General features: G+C 56.5%; 1 protein-coding gene across 5 annotated transcripts; it reads right to left on the reverse strand.

Moving 5' to 3' along the window:
* Nucleotides 1-597: 597 nt before the first annotated feature.
* Nucleotides 598-22,283, reverse strand: STARD3 (StAR related lipid transfer domain containing 3). Of its 5 annotated transcripts, XM_054593844.1 has the most exons (16): nt 22,207-22,283; nt 18,770-18,871; nt 9,659-9,927; nt 6,767-6,844; nt 6,331-6,408; nt 6,155-6,208; nt 5,653-5,770; nt 5,366-5,464; nt 5,072-5,127; nt 4,644-4,736; nt 3,899-3,961; nt 3,655-3,750; nt 3,280-3,359; nt 3,082-3,186; nt 1,864-1,957; nt 599-1,423 (listed from the first exon to the last, which is right to left on the reverse strand). In XM_054593844.1, exons 3-16 carry the CDS (start codon nt 9,875-9,877, stop codon nt 1,319-1,321), a joined length of 1,338 nt encoding a protein of 445 aa, XP_054449819.1. In that variant the 5' UTR covers nt 9,878-9,927; nt 18,770-18,871; nt 22,207-22,283; the 3' UTR covers nt 599-1,318. The 5 variants fall into 5 exon arrangements, with proteins under 5 accessions (XP_054449821.1, XP_054449819.1, XP_054449820.1 ...); XM_054593845.1 differs by lacking the exon at nt 18,770-18,871 and having other exon boundaries at nt 9,659-9,790; XM_054593842.1 differs by lacking the exon at nt 18,770-18,871.
* Nucleotides 22,284-22,859: the final 576 nt, after the last annotated feature.

Below are 22,859 nucleotides of genomic sequence, written 5' to 3' on the forward strand. Positions count from 1 at the left end.
AGCCCTATGACCTAGTGAGCCTCATTTTTACAAATTAAGAAATGGAGGCTGAGACAGATTTGCCCAGGGTCACACACCAGCCAGGACCAGGCGCCTCCCAACCTGCCCCCCTGCCCCCCCGCCCCCCCCCCCCCCCCGCAGGCTCACTGGCTCCTCTGGGAACCTGAGGGCAGGGAGGGAGGAGGGAAGGGCCTTGGCCTTGCCTGGGATCCTCCTAGGTGCTGCCCCTAGTGAGTGTGGCAGGACAGGGGCTCGGTCAGCTGCGCAGATTCCAGATGCCTCAGTGACCCGGACACTGAGACCCTATCTTCAGCCCCAGCCGGACCTGGGACCCCAGGAACAACCAGGGCCTGCTGTGGGCACTGCTGGGTTGCTCCCACCTCCTCCCAAACCCTGGACTGGAGACCTCGACCTGATCTTCCCTCACAGGATGCCTGGCAGAGGGGGTGGAGCATTTTTCTCTAACTAGTCATCTGCCCCGTGGAGCCATTCAGGAAAAGGTGCGTGTGTGTGTTGGGAGGACGGGTGGCGGGGGCAGGATCTGAGCCCCCACTGGCTGCAGGGTGTGAGAGGATGTGTCACGTATCTGGCCACCTTTGGCCCCTGTGTGGCTTACTCCCTCCCCACCTGCACGGTGCCCCCTCCCCTTCCCTGAAGAGGCCAGGCTGGAGGGGTTGCTTTTTTTCTTTTGAGTTCTTGTTATTAATCGGCTCAAATTACAAAAGTGCCCAAGGAGGCCCTGAGGGGAGGGGGAGAAGCTGGGAGAGGCAGAGGCTCACTGCCAGCGTCCACCATCCCCACCTGCCACCCGCTCCCCGACAAGTACATGTGAAAAATGGTCCCAGACCCTTTACGTAATCCCCGAAGACCGTGCTGAGAGAGCGGGCAGACGAAGGGGCTCCTGCACCCTAACCCTGATGACCAGGCTGCTCCGGCCTCCGTCCTGGCCAGGGCCTGGCCCTGGCCCTCGCCCACCAAGTCTGAGGCTCCCACTCCAGACCCTGCCCCTGGCCAGGCAGGGGACCGCAGGTCTCGTCGTCCGAGAGGCAGGGGCACCACATAAACACCAGCAGCAGGGGCCCCACTCGCCTCAGTAGCAGAGAGCCCCAGCGTCCATGGGCCTGCCACCTGCTCACGGCCGCTGCTCCCAGGCACAGCGAAGCTTGGCAGCTTGAGGCCAAGGGGCTGCCATGGGAGAAAGCTTCTTCCTCACGCTGCTTGAGGCCAGGTCCTCTGTGGGCAGCCCCCTGAGCCCCGTCTCTGGCTCTGGTGGCTGTGGTGACAGAACCCTGGCCCGCAGGGTGGCGCGGGGGCAGGATTATGCTCGGGCTCCCAGTTCTCCGATGCGCTGCCGCAGGTGGAAGGCAAACTCAAACATGGTGGCTGCAAGGCTCTGGTGGATGAGGTACCGGGGCAGGCGGCCCTGGGAAGGCGGGAGTCAGCTCCAGGACGGCCTGCCCTCGGCACGGGCTCCTCCCTCAACAACTGGCACCTGCAGGGCGTGCTCTGGGCCAGGATGCAGGTGCAGCTCTGGAAGGCAGCCCAGGCCACCCTCTCCCCCTCACCTTTCGCAGGAAGAACATACTGTGCCCAGGCCTTGGCATCAGCCACACAAACAGACCCGGGAGGGGCTAGGCTGGCAGCCAGCGCCCCTCCTTGGGGCCTCTGGAGTCAGAAGTATGAAACGAGGGGCACAGGCCCTCCAGTAACGGGGCAGTAAGACCGTGCAGATTCTGCCCCAAATTTGAGAGTAAGAAAGGGTGGAGAGTAGGGGAGGCTCTGAGCCGGGCAGGGAGCCCCCAGCAGGGAACCCGGCAGAGCTCCCCCACCTCTGAGCCTGTCCTGCAGCCTCAGCACCCTCACCTTGAGATCTGTATTAAGGATCCAGACAAAGGTGCAGACGCGGGGGTTACTGGCCGACTTGAGCACGACGAAGCCCCCTGGACCATTCTCTCCCCTGAGGAGAGAGGCGCCACTGGGGTGACCTCAGAGCCTGACTCGCCCCCCTCCATTCTTGGCCCCTCTTGGATATGGGTAGAAGAGAGAAGGGGGCTGCTGGTCTAGCAACTGCTACCCTGCCTGAGCTGGCCCAGAAGAGGTGTGCCAGAGGCTACAGCTCTCCATCCCCACCCACACCTTGCGATGCTCAGACACTCCCTAGGGAGTCCACGCCTGCTAGTGCGCACTGTGCACGCCCCCCACAGGGAGCTCCCGCCCTCCCAGCCCTCAACTACTCTGTCCAGAAATTCTAGGTCAACTCTAGCTGTGAGGGGTGGCCTGGGCAGGCACTTTTCACCCCTGCCCAGCTCAGGGGACAGTGCAGTGCTGGTGGCCTCCAGCAGGGGGTGCCCTCTTAGGGAGCACCCCCCCCCCCCACTGCTGGGGAGCGGGTCTCAGGAAGCTGTGTGGTTGACATCCTGACCCATTTAACTTGCCCGCCATTTCACTGAGCATTCCTAGGCCCACTCCGTAGATAAGGAAGTTGGCGCTTGGAGAGGAAGCCAGCTTGCCCGTCACCCAGCAAGTCCGGTGGGGCCGAGACCAGAGCCCCAGGCTGTTACCCAAAGAACAGTGCTCTCTGCAAACCCTAGCAAGGAAGGGAAAGGGGTGGTGTCTGGGAGGACGCCGCCTGCGGTACTGGCATCTAGGATTAGACAGAAGGAGCACTGCGGGGTGCCTGGAAAAGGCAGCAGGAAAAGTGTAACTCCTCTTCCTCTGGCAGGACTTCAAGGGCTCCAGGAGAAGGCAAGGTAGCCGGCCAGGGAGAAGAGCGGGGGAGGGGACTCGAAGTGTCCTGATCGGGTCACCCGGCGCTGGCCCTACCCTATCCCCGGTCTACCCTTGGAGCTGCCCTACAGAGTGGGTGGCATGGGTCGGGACATCATTCCGCCCGTCTCCACTGCACAGAGCAGCCCATTAGCAGGATGAGGGGCCGGGAAGGGCAAAGCCCAGTGGGACAGGGGACAGGAAGGTGGCCTGAGCAGGAGAAAGTCCCCAGCTGTGCCTATTGTAACCTGCCCTGTCCTGAGAGCCACCTCTGGAGGGGCTGGTTGGGATGAACGTGGGCAAGGCAAGGCTCACCTGACATATTTGTGTGTTGGGGGCTTGGCACTGTGGGTTGTGGCAATGCCTGATGACAGGTATTTGTCTTTACGTCGCTCGATGCGCCGGACATTCACAAAGTCCCTGGAAGGGGGAAGGGTTAGGTCCGGCGGGTGCCAGGCCCAAGATACAGGGGCAGAAGGCCCACCTGAGAGAAAGGGTGTGGCGGCTACTCACCTTGGGGAGACCACGCCGCCCGCAGCCCCTGCGGACACGTCATAGGAAATGAGAGTGTTGTCTTCCACTCGGTGCAGGATCTGCGGGCCGCAGGGGAGACGTGAGGTGCGGCCTATCCCGGGAGAACCGAGCACCTCAGGCAACCCCCAGCCCAGCCTGCTCCACACTGTCCCTGTACTAACAGCCATCCCACTAATGGAGCCTGGGCCAGGCGCCCTGTCCATTCCCCCCGCCCTCTCTGGGAAACACTGGTGCCAACGTCCCATTTTACAGATGGGGAACCTGAGGCACAGAAGAGTTCAATGACATGACCCAGGTCCCCTGGGCCCTGTCCTGAGAGATGGCCAGGCCAGGCCTCCTGGCTACAAGGCTCACCTGGCAGGCGGTCACTGTCTTGTTCCACAGCACCATCCTCTCAGGCTGCAGGATCACTTCTTGGTACACCAGCTCCGCCGGGCAGGGCAGGAAGGTCTGGGGCAGGGCAGGCGGAGGGCAGGCTGCTGCCAGCGGCGCTCAGCCCGCCGCCCTCCCCCAGAGTGCGCCCCCCAGCCCCCACCCCAAGTCCCTGACGGGGCAGGAGGCTCCGGGGCACTCCTGAACACCCGCTCCCCTCACTCACCTTCAGGATGAACGTCTTGCCATGAAAGGGAACCTCAATGGTGTACACAGTGTCTCCATATTCCTGTGGGAGGGAGAGAAGGATGGCAGGGAGGTGGGCAGAGGGGGGAGGGCACGGGGGTGGGCTGGTGGCTCAGGAATGCGTGACAGGTACTTTAGGTTTTTAAACAGCTCAGAGCAGAAAACTCCAGGAGTCTGGGGATATTGGAGCAGCTGTTAAAAAAACAGTGGTTCCGACAAATGTCCGGCAACAAGGAGAGAAAGGCTTTTACTGTCAAGTTTAAAAGACAGAGGCACGGCCGGGGCCGCAGCCACGAGGAACGGGTGTCCCTGCCCACAAGGGCTGCCAGACGCACTGGCCGGAGGGAGGGACGGGAATGCTCCCCCTCCTTTCCCAGCTCTCTGCCATCTTTTTAGATAATATTGTTTTGATCATGAAACAAAACACCAAACACAGAGTAGGTGCCTGGCTTCCCCTTCAAAGCTAAGCCTAGGAAGCAGAGCCGCAGGGAGATGAGGGCAGGAGGGTTAGTGGGGGGGCGGGGGGCAAGGAGGAGGGGCAGTGGAAACATCCAATCCATCCTGACCTCCTGCCAAGAAGCCAACCCCTGGGCCCAGCCCCCTCTCCTGGGACACGGATACGGTTCCAACCCGTGTAATCCTTGGGCTTATTTCTCAGGCCTCAGAAAAGGGAGCAAAAACGCCCAACACACGTGGGCGGGTCAGGTGGAACAGAGGTTTCTTACATTATTCTTCTCAAATTTCCAGTTCTCCTCCTGGGCCAAGATCTGGTCCACCACAGCCGTAGCCTCCTTCCCCTGACGGATGTACTCCCGCTCCTGGCCGGGGACGGGAGGCAGGAGGGGGTGAGCCCAGGGCCTGCACCCCACTTCGTTCGCAGCTGGTTCTTTCCCTAGATATTCTACTCGCCTCTCATGGGAGCCTGTCCCAGTCAGGCCCTGAGGGGCTCTGGGGCCAGAAGCTGTGAAGGCCTGAGGCAGACCAGTGGGCCGGGCCGACAGTGGGGTCGACACTCAAAAAGGCACCGAGTGGCCTTCAAGCTGCTGAGGTTTACCCTCTGCTGGGAAGCCCCTGCCCAGCCTGGCTGGCCCAGCACTGGCCCTTCTCTGGGGTGCCCACTCCAAAGGTAGGGTGGGGGTGGGCGGCCGAATACCTGGGCAGAGCAGCTTTTCTTCCCAACGAGTTCTTCATCTGATTCATTGTCAGACCCTGCAGAGAACAAACACAGATGACAATGGGAAGAGGTGGGGAGAGAGTGTGGGGAGAGAGTGTGGGGAGGTCGTGGGGTTCTGATACAAATGCAGGATGTGGGGGAGGGAAGTGTGTGTGGGAGAGGGCTGCAGCTTTCCCCAGGGAGACCATAGAAGGAACAGAAAGAACAGACCCAGCCTACCCCATTCCTCAGAGCCCCTCCCTGAAGGTAGCTCCCCTGAACACCAGCCCTCACCTGCAAAGGATTCTGGGGGTGAATAGAACTGGCCCTCAGATAGAGCTCCAGAGAAGAGTAGGGGTCCATGGGCGACAGCGGCCTGGGCAGCAAGATACCCTGGGAGGGCAGACATGGGCAGCCATTGTCCCAGACCAAGGACAGTCGAGCAGCCTGGGGTCCTCCTGCCCTGGGCTCACTCTTAGGCTCAGCTTGGCAAGATGGCTCAGAACTGGCTCTCATGCCTGAAATTCTCCCCTCTTCGGGCTGGGACGACCCTCACGGCTCCCCTTACCCCTAGCACTCACATCGCTCCTCCTCAGCTTCCTGGGGCAGGACTTTGAAGTCAAGGAACCAGGTCTCCAACCAGGCAAGGACGAAGGAGACGATGGGGAGCAGGTAGCCAAATGCCCCTTTGTTGAGCAGCTATGGAGAGAGGGGGCCGAGCTCCACAGCAGGGGGTCACCCCAAACCCAGAGCAGAGCCCCCTCCTGGGACTACAGACTCTGGCATACACCCCACTCCTGGCACTAGCAGCCTGGGGACCCTCTGGCACACGGCTCTGAGATGAGTGAATGAATTCTGCAGCAGGATGAACTGAGGTGAGGCTGGAGGAAGAACCTTCTATTCTTGGGGTCATAGAGGGGCAGGTTGGAGAAGTCAGCGAAGCGATTCCTTGGAATATCAAAGGAGAGGATACCCCCTCCCGCCAACCCAGCCACCCAAAATCGGAGAAACGGTCCCTTCTGAGGGGAAGCCCAGCCCTCAGGCCAGATGCCCTCCAGATCACCCAGACCCTGAGCTACTGACCTCAGAGAGGATGACCTTGACAATGAGGAAGGCACTGGACACTAGCGTGGTGATCTGCCCAGGGGAAAAGAGGAAGGAGAGAGGATAAACGGGAGCTGGGGCGTGAGTCCTCCTCCATCCGATCCCTCGTACCAGCCCCGCCAGGGATCCAGAGCGGCGGGCAGGTGGCATCTTACCGCAATCACCCACCAGTGCCGGAGCCGCAGCACCGCATAGCCCAGGAGCAGTCCTGAGAAGCGGAAGAAGGCCAGGACCTGGGGGTGACAGGCAAGCCAGTGTCCCCCACCCCGCTGAAGGCCCACCTCCCGCTCTAGTCCTGCTCCCCCAGGTTTCCTCCACGTGGGTATGCACACCTTGGAGAGAACAGCTGAGTCAGCATTTCTTGGGGACGCTTCGGATGTGACCATCTTGGGCCCAGGTTTTGTCTTCCCCCTCCCACTGGGGGCTCTCTGAAGGCGGGACCTCATTTAGGAACCTTTTTAAAGACTGAGGGCTCCCTGAGGCCGGGAGCCAAGTCTCCCCAATCAGGTTAGAGTGTGTGTTGCAGAAAGAAGAGAGTCTAGCCAGTCGTGTCCCTGTGCCCTCTGCTCCCAGGACCCTACGGTCACTCACAAAGATGTCAAAAAAGGAAGTTTTGAAGTTGTAGTGGATGATTTCCTGCTCCAAGTTCTTCCGAATGCCCGTGTTGGTCTGGAAGAGGAAGACACAAACAGCTCTACAGGCAGAACCCAGCCCCTGGGCTGTCCCTCGCCTCCCGGGACAGGGAGGAGGCAGGGGCAGGGTGGCACCTGGAGGAGGGGCTGTAGGTGCTATGCCACCACCAAGGCGGGTCTCGGAGCACCAAGGGAGTTCAGCCAGAGGCCTGGGACATCCCTCTAAGGATATAAGCGGCCCAGGCAAGCAGGGCTCAAGCACTGATGACCGCGGGCAGGGTCGCACTCAGAGGCCTCAGGGCTGTGAGGGGGAGGGGCTGGGCGCTGTGCCGGCAGGTCGGGTGGGCAGACAGGGTGCTGGGAGCCTGCCGCACAGGACGGCATCTCCCTCCCACTTCAGTGCTCCATCTTGCCAGTCAACCATCCATCTGGGGTGATGGGGGCTGGGGGTGGGCAGTGGTGTCAGACGGAGCCCCAGGTGGCAAATCAATTGATTAGGTTTGTGCTTAATGGGCAAAATCCATCACGCTGCTGGAGAGGACAGCATGGAGGGCGGGCAGGCTTTTCATCGCCCCTGTCCCTGGCCTGGCCGCCTGCGCACTTTCAATGGGGCCCCAGAGACCCTGGCTGGGGAGAGAGGGAGGCTGGATGGATGCCGAGAGCCAGGCCGCAGCCTGAGGGGGAAGGCCCTTCCTGACCACCTGGACCGGGCTTCTGATCTCTGGCAGATCATCTGAGTTTGGGGAGGGGGGCTGGTTAAAGGTAAAGATGTTCAGACCACTGAGTCTGAATCTTAGGGTGAGCTGAACATCTGGAATCTTTACAAAACTTCCCGGTGATTCTGATGCTCAGGCAAGGAGCCAGGAGTCCGGACAGCCCCCGACTGATGCTAGAGCCCCCGGCACATGCCAGCCACATGCCTGAACCTTAAGACCATCCTGAGCCCTGCTAAGTTGAACGCCCCCATGCGCTGGCCTGACAGCCCACCCCAGCCAGGCCCACCTCTTCCTCCAAAGACCACTTCCTCTTGGGCTCCCCAGCTCCTCCCACCCCCAACAGCCCCTGTCCCCCACAGCTTTGCTCCCCCTTTTCCCTTTACAGAGAACTCGCCCTCTGCCCGGTGCCGGCCTGCAGGGGCTGCATCAGGACTCAGGAGAGCCACATGCCAGCCCCGGCTTTGCTGGTCTCGGGCGGCAAGACCTCATAGCCCTGCTGGGGTCTTTGTAGCCACTGGGAGACACAGTCTGTGGGAGAACTAAAAATATGTCTGCTCCAAACTACGAAAATAAAACTACAAAACTGAAATTAATAAAACTTTGTCTACCAAGTGAAACATTAAATTACCTCTGCTAATTGCTAAATCCAACATTCTAAAATTTCTTATTACATTTAAAAACAATTCAGCCCTGGCTGGTAAGGCTCAGTGGATTGAGTGCCAGCCTGCAAACCAAAGGGTCGCTGGTTCGATTCCCAGTCAGGGCACATGCCTGGGTTGTAGGCCAGGTCCCCAGTGAGGGGGTACGTGAGAGGCAACCACACATTGGTGTTTTTCTCCCTCTCTTTCTCCCTCCCTTCCTCTCTGTCTAAAAATACTAAATAATAAATAACAAACAAACAAATAAATAAATAAAAACAATTTGGAGGTTAGGGTTCCTCACTTTGCAAGAATTCCCAAGCACGCACAATGACTGCTGAGCTACCACAGCCAACACAGCCAGATAATTTCAAAAGTAAAATCATCGAAATATTTTCAACTTTTCTGGCAAGAAAATATGCATGGAATGAACGATGCGGGTTAAGTCAGTGCTTGCTTTGATGTTGACTAGGACCACAAAAGGAAGTATGCTGAGACCTAGGAAGCTCTTTGAACTGCCCCACCCTTGCTGGGGCTCAGCTTTTTCTTTGGTAAGATGGTCCCTAAAGTCCCCTGTGGCCATGGATCTACCTAGCGGAAGGTGCCAGCTCGTCTCTGTGCCCGTAAGACACTCACCCTCAGAACCCTAGTTGCCCTCCTGCTCAACACGTCCAGAATCAAACTGACCCCTTCGCCCCTAAGCCCGCCCCTTCTCTAACCTCCTCACTTCTATCAACAAAGTCATCGTTTTCCTGTCACCCGAGCTTGAGATCTGGGGGAAGGGTATCTGCCATCTAGGACGCCGACACACTTTACAGAAGGAAAATGAAGGGGGCTCAGAAAGGCTGGGTCCCTTGCTGAGGTCACAGTTAATACAAAGGAGGAGCCGGGATGGACCGAGTGTGGGGTGCCCTGCCGCCACGGCTCCTGCCGCTGTGGTCAGGTCTAGCTCTGCCCTGTCAGCGCCTAGAGGTCAGGCCTTGCCACCAGCTGGCCAAGCACTGCACAGGAGAGGGGGTGCCGACCCTACACTGAGGCCAAACTGGGGGGGCACTGGAGGAGCATCCAAAATGGAAAGGGAGAGCTGGGAGCCACTGAGAACTGGGAGTTCTCACTGGTTCGCTCCCCACTGTACCCTCCGCTTTTAGCATGGCACCTGGGACGCAGTAGCAGCTCAAAAAATGTTTGCTGAGTGAATGAATTAAAGAAGGAATGAATGAAGCCAGAGAGCCTTGTACGGAAGAAAGAAGACAAAGATTTCAACAGTTCAACCGGGGCTGGTTGGGGTCTCTTCCTCCACGGAAACCAAGAGTGTAAACTCTGGAGCAAGAAGCGGGTTCAAACCCTGCCCCCAAGCTGACAAATGACTCAACCCCTCTGAGCTGTTCTTCTCCGTCTTCCTTTTACCCTCCCACATGGCAGATGGAGTAACTGAGGCTCAGGCGCCCCCCCCAACACAGCCGGTGGCCCCCCCCCCCCCGCCTTGAGCCCACTCACATTCAGCTCGATGATCCAGAGCAGGGAGATAAAGAGCAGGTCGAAGGTGACAAAGAGACAGAAGGTGCGGCGGACATCAGAGATGGCCTGGCGCTTCTCGGGAGGCGGCAGGAGGAAGTGCGACGAGAGGCTCTGCTTGTGGGACAGAGATGAGCTGAAGGAGGCCACGGCTGGCAGGCTGCGTTCCAAGTCACAGGCCAAATCCTCGGACACTTTCATCCTGGTGACCCCCGCCGCACGGCAGGGAGGGTGGGGCCTCAGTGGCACAGCTGGGGGAAGAGGCGGGGTGGCTGGGTCACCTCAAGCACCTCAGGGTCCTGAAAGCCAGTTAGCCTCCTTCATTGCTGCACACACAGCTCCCAGGGACCCCATTCCCTCCCAAACGCATCTGCCACACACGCCTGCCCCCAGTCCCCCGCGCGCCCCCCGCGCCCAAGTTCCCTCCAGTGACCTGACTTCCAGGCTGGGGGGCTTGAGCATCCCTCTCACTCTGTCATCCTTCCTCACCACCCCCTGCAAAGCCCCGAGGGCCCACAGTTCACCCTGGGCAGGCCCTGGGGTCCTCCCCGGTGGCTGGGGACACAGCCTGCTCCTGCCAAGCCCAGCCCCGTGGTTCAGCCTCTGGTCCAGTCAACAGCCTCCTGCTGGCCCCCACCCCCAGGAGAAGAGGGCCCCAAGCTCTGTTCTTTGTTTTCTAAGCACAAAGCCACATTCCCTCCCAGTAGCCGGCCCTACCCTCCCACCCTCTAATCCATGGCAACTGGGAGGGACTTCCTAGAGCAGTGTCTCTCGGTGCTCTGTGCTGGGACAGCCGGGACCGTGGGTGTAGAGGAAGGACATCGTGGTCCCTTCTCTCTAGCTCCCTTTCCCACCGCCCCTCCTGAGGCCTAACTACCACCTCCCTCAGCTGGACACAAGTCCCTCAGCTGGACACAACTTGCTCCTCACGGGTGTCTGCAGGCCGACCCCCTCACCCCACAACCAGCACCTCCCCACCCAACAGCCAGAGGAAGCCTTTCAGAACATCCACTAGATCCAGCACTCCCTGCTCACAGCACCCGCCCCAAGGCTCCCGCCCATCCCACCTGAGGATAACAGAGCCCACCTCAAGGCCTGGGGGTGTGGCTCTGCGGTACACATTTCAGGAGGCCTCCCCCACCCCCAATCTCGCTGCCACTGCCACCCTGGCCTTCTTTCAGGTCACTTAATGTGGCAGCCTGGTCCTACCTTGGGGACTTTGGCCCTAGTTCTTCCCCACTGCTGCTGCTGCTCTGGAGTGTTCTTCCCCACTGTTTCAAATAACAACTGAAAAGGCCTCCCGCCCTGGCTGGGTAGCTCGGGTGGTTAGAGCTTCATTCCATCCGTACACCAAGGTTGCAGGTTCCATTCCCAGTCAGGGCACATAGAAGAAGCAACCAATGAACGCATTAAAAAGTGGAAAAACAAATCAATGTTTCTCTCTCTCTCCACTCCCTCCCCCCCCGCCCCCGCACCTTCCTTCTTCTAAAATGTAAAAAAAAAAAAAAAAAAAAGCCCTCTCCTCAGAGCCCCCCACCCTCCTGTCCCCAGTCACAGTGTCATGCATATACATTCTTCAGTGGACTCATCACTACCTGAAATGATCTTATTTATTGTTCTGCAAACTCCATGTGCCTTTCCCTGACTGGGGCACTGCTGTGTCCTAGGGTCTAGCACAATGCCTAGCACCTGGTAAGTGCTTAATAATTGATTATTGAATAAATGGATGATCCAGAGGGTCTCTTGGCCCTCAGCAACGTGCTGCGCAGCAGAGAGGACCAGGACAAACCCTGAAGGGAAGAGGACCCAGCCACCGCCCAAGGCTGGCCCAGAGCTCCACTGCCCAGAGAACGCTGTGGCCATGGCCTGCTTCACGGCCACACAGGGCAGGATGGTCCTTCCTGTTCTACAGATATGACAGCCAGGGCTCAGAGAAGCGAATGGGCTTACCTATCCCTTAACTGCCTGTGCAACCGTGAGGCTAACATTCCTCCGAACCCCACAGACAACAGGGCCCCGGGGCACTCCCTCTCTGGGGCACAGCCCTCGCAGCCCCCAGGCCTAAAATCTCTGCTCCACCAACCTGCTACAAGGTGCCCTAAGAGGCCCTGCCCCCCGGGCGGGAGAAGGAAAGGTCCGGTCCAGAGCCTGAGAGACACGGACCCAGTGCAGTGGGGCCTGAGCTTCCAGGACACGATTAAGAGTCTCCCTGAGTCTTCTCACCAGCCAGCACCAGGGGGCAGGCTTGGGGGCCAGTGGAAGGGAGCCCTCCATGTTCACCCCTGATCCTGGGAAGGCCAGATCCAGCCAGTCTCCCTTATGGTTTGTTGTTTCCTCTAAACCTTTGCTAGACCAACTACCCGCCACAGCCCCTTCAACCTACTAGGTTCCAAACACGCCCCTGGTCTGCGGCCAGCAGGCAGTTCTGAGCAGCCAGCTCATGCAGGCCTCTGCCTCTGCACAGGCCCCAGTGACCGTTCCCAACAGAGGCACCGGTCCAAGGCCACCCCTCCCCCCAGGCCACACTCCGGGGGTCCCCACAATAAGCTCATCTGGAGAGTATTGAAGGAGGGGTGAGCCCAGCTCTGGAGCAGACAGCCAGGGATGGGACAGGCCGCTGGCAACGGGACCCCCCAACATCTATCAGCTGAACCTGGCGCCAGACGGCACGCTCCGCGCATCGCTCACTGTGACAGGGCCACAGCTCAAGGGCAGGTGACATTTCCTTGTCTCTAATAGCCCTCCTGTCTTCTGCCAGCCCTGTCTCCATCTCTCCCCTTTCCTGTCTGCCTCACAAACCACCTTTCTCTTTTCTTTGTAAGTGTCTTTGTCCCCCTCTCCTTGCCTACATGCTGTCGCCTCCTCTGAGTGTCCCTCCCCATCTTTCATCTGTAAGTCTTTTTCTCCACCACCATCAGACCGGTCTCTCTTCCCCCTTCTCCAGTTTCCCCGGTGTTTCTCTCCTTGTCTTCTCTATCTGCCTTCACCCTGTCTCTCTCTCCTGCTTCCCTGTTCCACTGCAGGGCTCGATGGCTTCCCTACTCCCATTCTGCTCCATGCGTCTGTCTTTCCCACTGGCTCTCTCCCTCTCTCCCTGGGGACAGGACTTGGGTGGCAGCAGCTCAGGTGTGAGACACACTCTGAGTGGCAACAGCTCTGACACTCACACACCCAGACGTCCCTGATGAAGCGAGAGACACAGATCGGGGCCGGGAGCAGAGGTGCTAGGAAGCCCAGGATCCGCAGGCTCAAGGGCGTGTGGGAGCCAAACGCAGGGCCGGGGGTACCTGGCCAGCATCGGGCTGAGGGGGGCAGTTTCTACAGCTCCCTCCCCCATGAGAGCAGCTCAGAGTCCAGATAAGCAAAAGCTTGTGGTAGGATGAGTGCCGATCAGGAGTTAAGACCGGAGCCCCAGTCTTGGGGCAGTCGCTAATCTTGGGTAACTTTAAGCAAGTCCTCCTCACCAAGGAAAAAAATCCATGCTTTTTTAAAACCCTCTTTTTTTTAAGAAAGAGAAACTGTAAAAATAAATAAATAAATAAAACAAAACCTTACCTGTAACCTCTACATATAAAACAGATAAAAAAAGGATTGTTATGGGTCCTGCCCCAGAAGGTGGTCACAGAGAGCCCCGCTGGTCAGACTTTCTGTAAACTCTGGGGTCACCCCTGAGGCACCTCCTTGGGACGCTCACTCAGATGACTTCCAAAGGCCTTTGGGCTCCCTCAGACCACCTGTTGGTCTAAGAGGTGAAAACCCTCTTGGCCTGGAACTGCCCTTAGCAGTTCCCAAAGCATTTGTTCTGCGGCCCTGGCCTTTGAGGGCAGAAGGTGGCAGTGCAGCAAACAGCTAGGCCTGGCCCCAAGCCACCACGCCCATCCCCCTGATGAGGGGAAGGCAAGCTTGGGTGCTGTGAGGCTGGAGACAGCAGGGCATCAGCTGTCTCCAGCCTCCTGCTGGCCTGCCCCGGGGAACAGAGCCTCCTGCTGGCCCCAGTCTGCAGCCACAGCCCCTCCCAAGTGCCTTCAGAGGCGCTGGGAGGGGAACAGCACATGTGGTGTGAAGGGGTCCGCCTGGGTTGGCTGCAGACTGGTTTGCAGAAGCTAAGCTGCTAAAGCTTAGGGATTGGAGGAAGGAGGAAGGGAGGAAGCTGGAGGTTTTGTCATCATAGGCTGGGAGGGAAAGAGGAGCGGGAGGAAGAGGCAAGCCTGGTCTCTGGGCACGGGGGAAAGCTCAGCAAAGGGCCTACACCCTCTCCCGGCGCCCCCGGGAGCCTCGACTCTGACCAGGTGCAGCAGGGGCTTTGGGTGGGCTCAGGGATTCCCAGCAAACATCAGGCAGCTCATATCCTGGAAAGAGAACTGGACTCTGAAACCAGGGCTCAAATCTCAGCCAACCCTTAACTAGCTGTGTGATCTGGGGCAAGTATCACCACTCTGAGATTTGGTTTCTTCAGTTGCATTAAATAAAGGCAACAATAAAATACAGTAAGTTCCCACTTAACGTCCTTGACAGGTTCTGTGACTTTAAGCAAAACTGTGCATAATGAAACTAATTTTACCACAGGCTAATTGACATAAACAAGAGTTAAGTTCCTAGAGCAACATTATAATGAAACGATATTGAACCAAACAATGTTTGAGGACCCGCTGTATTTAATGCCATGGAACTGCACATCTAAAAATGGTTAAAATGGTCAATGTATATGTTACCCTGATAAAAAAGGTAGCACCAATTGCGCCGTACTACAGCTGACATCGGTATGGCAGGTGCTTTGAGAACATGCAGCTGGCAGGGCCTCTTAGGTTAGAGGGAAATTGTGTGTTTGTGTGTTGCGGGGGTGGGGGACTTATTAGACTACAGTGACATGGAATAAAATCCCCCCAAAAGGCCTTCGTTAAAACCTAAGCTCTATGATTCATCAGCCGGGTGGCCCAGAGCAAGCTCTCTGAGCCTTCAGTCCAGGTTCCCTCATCTCTATGTAAAAGGGCCAGGGTATTCCAGCTCCAGGCAAAGGCGAATTCCCATGCAGCAGGTGGGGGCAGGAGGGGGGTGTCCTGGCTCCCTGCACAGGCCCCCAGGGAGGGTGCCAGGACTGACCTGTGATCGCTGGGGCCTGGCCCTGCTAAAGGTCCAAGCTCCCGCCCCCCCTAACCCCCCACTTGCTCCCCGGTTCCGACTGCCACAGTTCCTCAGTGGCAGGGGTACAGAAGGGGTCCTTGCCAGACCTCAGTCATACCCTAGGCCAGAGGCTCCAGCCATCTCTCTGTAGCTCAACACCCCAGTTGCCTGCAGAATACTGGTCAGTATTCTGGCCAAGGCAAGTCAGCAATTTGAACAATGCCTCTACTCACTGTGCGAGCCTCAGAGGCTACGTCAGGGAGCTGGGGAGACCTGTCTCAATTCTGGGCTGCCTAGGGCATCAGAGGAGATGGCAACGCCCGGGAAGTGCACAGAACAGTGCCTGGCACTAGAGTAAGCAGTCAATAGACACCGCTGCCACCTCTGAGCCCCCTCGCCCTTTGCACCTCCCAGCTTCCTCCAAAGGCTTGGGCCAAAATGTGCAGATTCCCGCTCCAATGTTACAGAGCTGTGTTCTGTGACCCTGGGGTAGGGGAACAAGTCTCATTTATATCCAGAAATAATCCACATGCTGGGCAGTATGGTTTCTTCAAACCTTCTGCTGGACACAGGCCCTCAACACCTCCCTGCTCTGCATCTCCAAGCTGCCTCAGGAGCTTCTCAGTCGAGGCCCTAACTCAGCACAAACCAGGAGGATCAGCAATGCCAAGGAAAAACTAGACTCCAAGCCTGAACGTTCAAACCCTGGATTCCCATCTTACTAGTTACTGACTTTCCTGTGCCCCGGTTTTCTCCCCCGTAAACTGGGGATGACAACAGCACTTACTCCTTATAGGTATTGCAAGGACTGATGACTTAAACGCAGTGGCCTAGAACAGCCCCTGAGCCAGAATGATCGCTGAGTAAGGGGTAGCTAGCATGACACCTTGCCTCTTCTCTAGGGGAAGACATAGTCTTGAGCTCTGACTGTCTCTGTGAGATTGCTCAGGCCAGGCTGGAGCTGTTCTGGGTCAAGCTGCCCCGTGAGTGTCCAGGTTAATGGTGAATCCACAGACGGGCAGCAGCTCTGAGTGTGGGAGAGGTTGGCCTTGGCCCTGCCCTGCCGCGGGCCAGCCGGAGAGGGCGCTGGTTCAGGGAGGGAGCAGAAGCAACCAGACGGGCCTGCGGACCATCCAGATAGGCCAGCACAGAAGACACAAACCCAGCTGGCGGTGGCCTGCGTGGCGCCCTGCAGACACCCACTCCTTTACTCGCCGTATCCCGCCATGGGAGCTGTGGCGATGAGCAGGGGACGGATGAGACTGGCCCCGCTCCCAGCCAGGATGAGGCAGAGCTGACCCCAGAGGTACGCGGGCTTCTCTCTGTGCTGGACAGGGACGCCCAAACCCAGATGTGGCTGCTGCCGCCAGAGCCTCTGCCGGCCAGGGAGCGGGTGTTAAAAGACCCCAAAGAGGTTAACAGCAACCCAGCCAGGGCCGGTGAAGAGCCCAGGGTCCTATCTTCTACACCCCAACCATCAGCAAATCCTATTGGCTCTTCTTTCAAAATCTGGCCAGCATCTTCCCACCGCTCACCACCGCCACCTCCCCCCACCCGCCTGGGGCCTCATCTCTCACCTGCTCCAGCTTCCTACCTCCTGCCCTTGTCCTACCTCTATTCTCAACACGGCAACCAGAGAAATCTGGGAAAGGTCAGACCACAGCTCCCCCATGCCCCAGACCTCCAATGGCTTACAGCTCACCCAGAGTAATGGCCAAAGTGTGCCCCCTGGCCTCCAAGCCTCCTCTGCCCTTTGAACCTTCTGCTGCAGCCACATGAGTTCCTCCCGGTTCCTTGGACACGTCAAGCAGGCCCCCACCCCAGGGGCCTTGTATCTACTGTCCTCTGTCTAGAGCTTCTCCCCCAGGACTCTGCAATGTTCCCTCCCCCCATTCTGGTCTCTACATAAATGTCCCCTTGGAGAGGCCTTCCCTGAACTCCCTGTTTAGCCCCACCCTTCACCCACTCACCCTGCTTATTCTCTCTCCACAGCACTTACCACCCCAGGCATACGTGTTTAGCGGCCTATGCTTACTGCCTCCTTCCTCCCCCTGGAATGCAAACTTCATGAAAGCAGGAAGTCCCAGGGCTCTGCCCGCTGCTGCGTGCCCAGGTCCCAGAACGGTACCGGGCTCACTGTGACATTCAGGAAATGAGCTGAAGGGCTACTTACACCCTTTCCTGCTGGCACACGTGCACGCTCACTCCCTGCCAGGTCCAGACCACTTCCCCTGGAGCTGGAGCCTGAGCTCTGGTGGTGTCGCCCAGCCTAGCGTCCAGACACCCCCTCCACCAGCTGGCGAGGGGAGCTGGTTTCCTGAGTGCCCTCAGGCAGGGTGGCTGCTCCTCTCCCCTTCCCTGAGCCTGGACTTGCAAGGAGAGGAGTGGAGGTGAATTCAACTCCTTGGAAAACAAAGGTCGAGGAGGAAAAATTCAGCAGACTCCAGCACTCCTTTCTTGCTATGGGCGGTAATACCCCTCCCCCAATACTTTCCTGACCACTAACTGCTCCCAGGACACCACAGAGCTGGTCTTACTTCTGCGCCTATACTCCCCCTGGGGGTTAATTCTGACTGAAGAGGGCAGTTCAAAGGTCACCTTCAGGGCAAAATTCTCCCTCGTCCTCCCAGCTTCCCCAACCCAAGCTCTTAGGGCTCTGACTCAGCATCTCTCTTACACACAGGCTTGAGCCTCAGAGCCATCTCTTCTCAAGCCCTTGAGGCTGCCCCAGGTCACAATGTCTGGCCATGGTACAAGTCCAGTAAGATTACTGATCTATGGATCCATAATACCCACCTTGGAATGGGGGAAAGGATGTGGGTCAAAAACCCAAGGCCATTCCTTAGCAAGCTGTGTGCCCTTGGCCAAACCACTCTCTGAACCTCAGTCTCCTCATCTATAAAGTGGGGTAGTACAGCGCCCACTTCCCAGAGCTATTAAAAGGACTAGAAATAACACACAAAGCGCCTATGCCTAATTAACAGTAGCCATTGCTACTATTAGGGGCCACGGGTACCGTGTTAGAAGCAGGGCCCTACGCTAAGCACGTCCAGTACGCAGCCCTTTGCCCACACTGAGGGGGCCATCCGTGCTGCAGGACGGAAGGACGGGCTCTGGCCTCAGGGAGCTGACCTAGGGAGGCACATGTTAGGCTCTCCTGTAATTCCAGGCCCAGTGGCCCGTGCCATCAGCTGGCTGGCTGGCCCTACCCTGCCCCACTCGCAGAGGGTTTGGGAAGTTTCCTGGACAAGTCAGAGTTCAAAGAGAAGACACGGCAGCAGTCACAAATGAGACTGCAGAGCCGAAGCCAGGCTCCATTTCTCCCTTCCTTCTGGGGAAATAGGAAGAGAAGAGTCAAGCCAAAACAGAAACTATATTCATCACGGTACCCTCCCCCCGCCAGCCCGGGAGGCTCTGACAGTGCAGTTACTGGAAAACCCTAACAAACTGAGACACGCTCAGCCCTCTTCCCCTCTCCACATGCCAGGCTCCGTTAAATGTCACGATGCCCCCAGCTCTGTGATTTTATGACCCCGGCCCTCCTCAGGGGCTGGTGAGTCAGGGCCACACCTCAGTGCTGCTGAGTAAAACCTGGGGCCAATGAAATCAAATTCTCAAGGTCAGTCTGGAAAGGGCCAGTCTGGAAAGGGCCAGTCATCTTCCTGGAAAGACCTCAGTCCTATCAGCCCACTCAAGGGAAGGTCCCCTGCGGAGTTAAAGGGGATTCAGCTCAGAGTCCTCCCAGCACCAGCCCTGATGCGACAAAAGCCAGGATCAGCCACTTCCCAGCCAGAAAAAGTTCGCAACTGGAATACACAATCGGTCAGATGCAATGGTCTCCTTGACCCTTATCCCACTGATGTAGCGCCTGTCCCTTTCGAGGCTAGGACTCTGAGGCAGTTTCAGGACACAGTGATAGACCTGCAGTCAGGAGACAGTTCTTAGGTGGGTGCTAAGTGACTCTGACCTTACCTGCCAAATCTCAGCTTCTTCATTGGTAAAATGGAGCCAACAATCTCGGCCACTCAGTGGAACAAGTATAAGCTGTCAGATGTACAGGATTTTTGGTCTCACCTGCACAAGTCAAGGTGTGCGAGAGCTCAACTTATTTCTATTTTTTAAATTTATTTTGTATTTTTTCCATTACCATTCATCGCCCTTACAAGGGGGTCCCCCAAAAAACAGTATTAAAAAATTGTGTATTTATTCTTACATGTTTAAATTTCAATCACCTTCAAAGTGCTCTCCATTTGATACAAAACACTTATTGAGACACTTTTCCCACTGCTCAAAACGGTTTTTGAACTCGTTGATTTTGATGCCTTTTTAATGCTTCTGCAGTTTGGTTTTGTTTTTTGGGGTTTGTTTTGTTTTTTTTTTTTTGGTTTCACCTCTTCCACATTGGCAAAACATTTCCCTTTAAGGACTTTTTTTCATCCAGGGAAACAAAATAAAATGTTGCTCGGGGTGAGATCGGGTGAATGGGGAGGGTGAGGCACCAGGGTCATGCCGTTTTCGGTAAAAAACTGAACACTCAGCGCAGTGTGAGCAGGTGCACTCGTAAATCACCCATCATGAAACGCACAAATGTGTTGAAAAAGTCTTCAAGATAATTCACTAAAGCTGAACGCAGCCTCTCACAACAACATCCGCTGGTACACAGATACAGATGGGTTTCTGGAACACTCACCTAGCAGAGGAAGCCTGTATTGCAAGGGGCCTGCCCTCTGGTAGATAATTCCTGTTTTCCTTTGGGTCCCCTCTCATATTAACTCCCTCCCCTAGAAGAGAGCTCAATTCAATGCAGCACACATGACAGAGCCTACAACGTACCAAACACTGTGCTAGTCCCTGGGGACACTCAGCAGCTCCCGGTCTGGTAAGGGAGGCTGACAGATAAATAATAAACGGTGCTACGTTGTGATCACCGCTTTCAGGGAGGAATGAACAAAAAGGACTGTGGGTTCCCAGAGAAGAAGCATCTAACCCAGGATGGAGTACACAAGGTTAGGAAAGCCATGTGGAGGAGGAGCCGGTCTGACTTAGGCCTTGAAGATTCTGTGCATCTACCCCTGGAGGCAAGCAGGATGAGCATTCCAGGCAGGCAAACAGCGTGAGCAAATGCCCAGCCTCTGCACACACTCAGCCCACAGGCTGGACCTACCCAAGGGGACTTGTCCCCAAACACCTGATACCAGGCCTCTCGACCACTGCAGGACATGGTCCCTGCAGGCTCTTAACCCAACGGGCACTTCCTCATGGCCAAGTGAGGAAAGGAATCCCCAGTCTCAGCAGAGGAGGCCGCCTCTGCCCTCCTGCCCACCTCAGCACGCCTCCCCACCGCCCGCCCCCGACAAAAGCTCAGTCCAGGGAAGCCAACTCTCCATTCTCTAAGTCCACCTCCCTCTGGTAAACTCATCTTCTTGTGCTAAGGCTCCCTCGTTAATTGTCAGTAGTTCTGGGAAGCCACCCTTGGCCTTTCTCCCCCTCGGGTTCTGTACACATTTCTCTAGAATTAATGTTTGTCATGTAACATTTCCCCATTTCCAAATTCATTTACTGAGCAGACGTCAGGTCTGGGTCTTTTTCACTCTTAAATCCTCACTCAGTAAATCCAGATCCTGCCCCCAGTGCCCTCCACCACAGCATTTTACTTACTGACAAAAAGCCAGGCTTTAAGACTCTGGGACAGAATAAGGAAACCACATCAACTGTCCTTAAGCACCTCATGAAATTAAAAGTTATAACCACTGCTCTATATTGTTCTTATATAAACAAGAATAGATAACATTTATTTATTGAGCACTCATATGCTCACTGTTTTAAGCCCTATATATACATTATTTCACTTCATCTTCACAATAAGTCTGTAAGGTAGGCACATGACTATCTTTGTTTTACAAATTAGGAAACTGAGGCACTGACTTCATCAAGGTCACAAAAGAGTATGAGAACCCAGAGAGCTTGATTCAGGAGCCTACATTTTCAACCACTATGCTATTATGGATGAGGAGCCGCAGGGACAGAGAAGAGCAGTATTTAGCCTTGGGGGTTGGGGGAAAGGTGATCCTGAGTCCCTGCTATCTGAGTAGAGCAGGCTGAAGGACAAGCAGAAGGTAGCCTGGCAGATAAGAGGAGAAGGGCCTTTCTAGGTAGAGAGGCCAGTGTGTGCAAAGGTATAGAAACAAAATAGCAAAGTGCCCCTGCAGTAGTACTGCGCCTGAGGATGCACACAGGAGACTCAGATCAGAGAGATTCAGATCACATAAATTGTGCTAGGAATTCAGTCTTTGCCACAGGTGGCGATGGAAAGCCATCAAAGGGTTTTAAGCAAGACAGTGACACTATGAGACCTTTTTAAAAGGATCACAAGAGTTACAGTTCGGAGTCTGAGTGCAAGCAGCCAGGGTCAGAAGTTGCAGGAAGCATCTGCAATCATCTGGTGAGAAACACGTCAACAAAGGTGGTAAGAGAAAAGAAGGAAGTTAGATCTCCTCTTAGATGTGGGAATTGAGGGAGAAGAGAAACTGAAAGACAATGCCCGGTTTTTTCTCTAGGATGGGGTGTGGCAGGGATAGAGAGTCTGTGGGGGAAAAGACCTGTTCAAGTTCAAACACGGTCAGCTCCGTCTGAAGTGGAGCTGTCCAATTGGAGGGCAGCTGGATGGCCAAATCTGGGGCTCCAGGGAGGGGCTGGGCTTAAGTTGTAGAGCTGGGAGCGTTTAGGGTATTTCAGTGATGTAAAGCTGAAACCCAGGGAATAGATGAGACCATCCAGATTCAGTGTACGGAGTGAGGGGCTGGAGCAGAGGAGAATGTGAAACACTTACACTGTTAGAGCAGTAAAAAGAAAATAAGAAGATGCTGACGCGGAGGAACACCCCCCCCCCCCAAAAAAATGGGAGAAGGGCAGGTGTCAATTATGTCAGGAATGAGTGTCACTGGTGTTATGCACTTCTAAGAACTTCTTTAAAGGGCCATTTTTATGTCGATTACAAAGTCATTCCAAAGGAAGTTGAGGGAGACCGGATGTCAAAGAGACGCAGATCTACCGAAACGCGTAGATTTACCCCCATCAATAGGAAACCATGACCCCCTCCCCATGTCCAACTCCTGCCCGTAATACTCAGAAACCTTCCCCCCTCGCCTGTCCCCTCACAGTGAACAGATAGGCTCAGGAGGGCGACTCGGCGCCCTCTCGGATGGGCGGGCCGCGGAGGGTCAGAGACCCCCTATTTGGCGCGTGACAGAGCGAGGCGGAGCAGAGGAAGGGGGCGGAACCTGGGACGCAGTGGGTGTGGGAAGGGTCGGACGGAACCAAGAACGGACACCAGGTGAGAAGGCGGGATCCGATAGCAAGACACAACCCTCGTAGCACCACCCGGTCCCGGCGACCTCTGTTGGACCCACCTGCTGCATGTCAGCCACAGGCCAGAATCTTCTGCCCCAGCCGCAGTCTGCGCCGCTGCCCCGGCAGCGCCTCCGAGCGGAAGGGGATCTTGCGGCGGAGCCACTTCCGCCGCTGAGTCCGCCCCGGAGAGCGATGAGGGACGTGCGTAGGGCTGAAGCCCCGCCCTTCTCCGCCTCCGCTTCTGCCTCCAAGGCCTCCAGCCCACTTTCAGGGGTCCCACTTTCAGGGGTCGGGAATGGGCGCTGGCGCTTAGGTTAGGTATCTAGTCTTCCTAAGAGTTGGGGAATGGTAAAGAATCTCCAAAGCATCATCTTGATTGGGCCACATAGGTCTGGCAGAATAGAATTGCCTGAGAGGAGGCCTGTGGTGCCGGGGCGAGGGGTATGGGGGGGACAGGATTTGGAGGAATCCCTAATTACTCTTGAAGCACTTGTGTTCTCGGTCCTCCCAGCGGCTTTCAGCCCTCCTCAGCAGGATCTAGAACTTTTGTGGTCCTTCCTAAGGGTACCCTGAGCTTGCTATCTGCAGGAAAGACTCCTAGGCTAGAGAACTGGACACTAGAGCCAAGGCTTTGACCCTTGAATGACCACCAACCAGGTCTCCCACATGGGTGGGGAGGAAGAACCTGTTACTTCCTCCTCCCTTTCATTTT

This window comes from Pteronotus mesoamericanus, unplaced genomic scaffold (genome assembly GCF_021234165.1).
Source record: "Pteronotus mesoamericanus isolate MK-2021 breed Mesoamerican mustached bat unplaced genomic scaffold, CSHL_Meso_final scaffold_476, whole genome shotgun sequence".
Taxonomy (NCBI): Eukaryota; Metazoa; Chordata; class Mammalia; order Chiroptera; family Mormoopidae; genus Pteronotus; species Pteronotus mesoamericanus.

Bases quoted from the DNA above. Each gene is read 5' to 3' on its own strand.
- STARD3 (XM_054593842.1), bottom strand. From the start codon at position 9,877: ATGAAAGTGTCCGAGGATTTGGCCTGTGACTTGGAACGCAGCCTGCCA. The intron at 3,962-4,643 runs GTAAGAAACCTC...TCCCTCCCACAG, and splicing joins GGAAATTTGAGAAGAATAAT to GAATATGGAGACACTGTGTA. The intron at 3,187-3,279 runs GTGAGTAGCCGC...TCCCCCTTCCAG, and splicing joins GGCGGCGTGGTCTCCCCAAG to GGACTTTGTGAATGTCCGGC.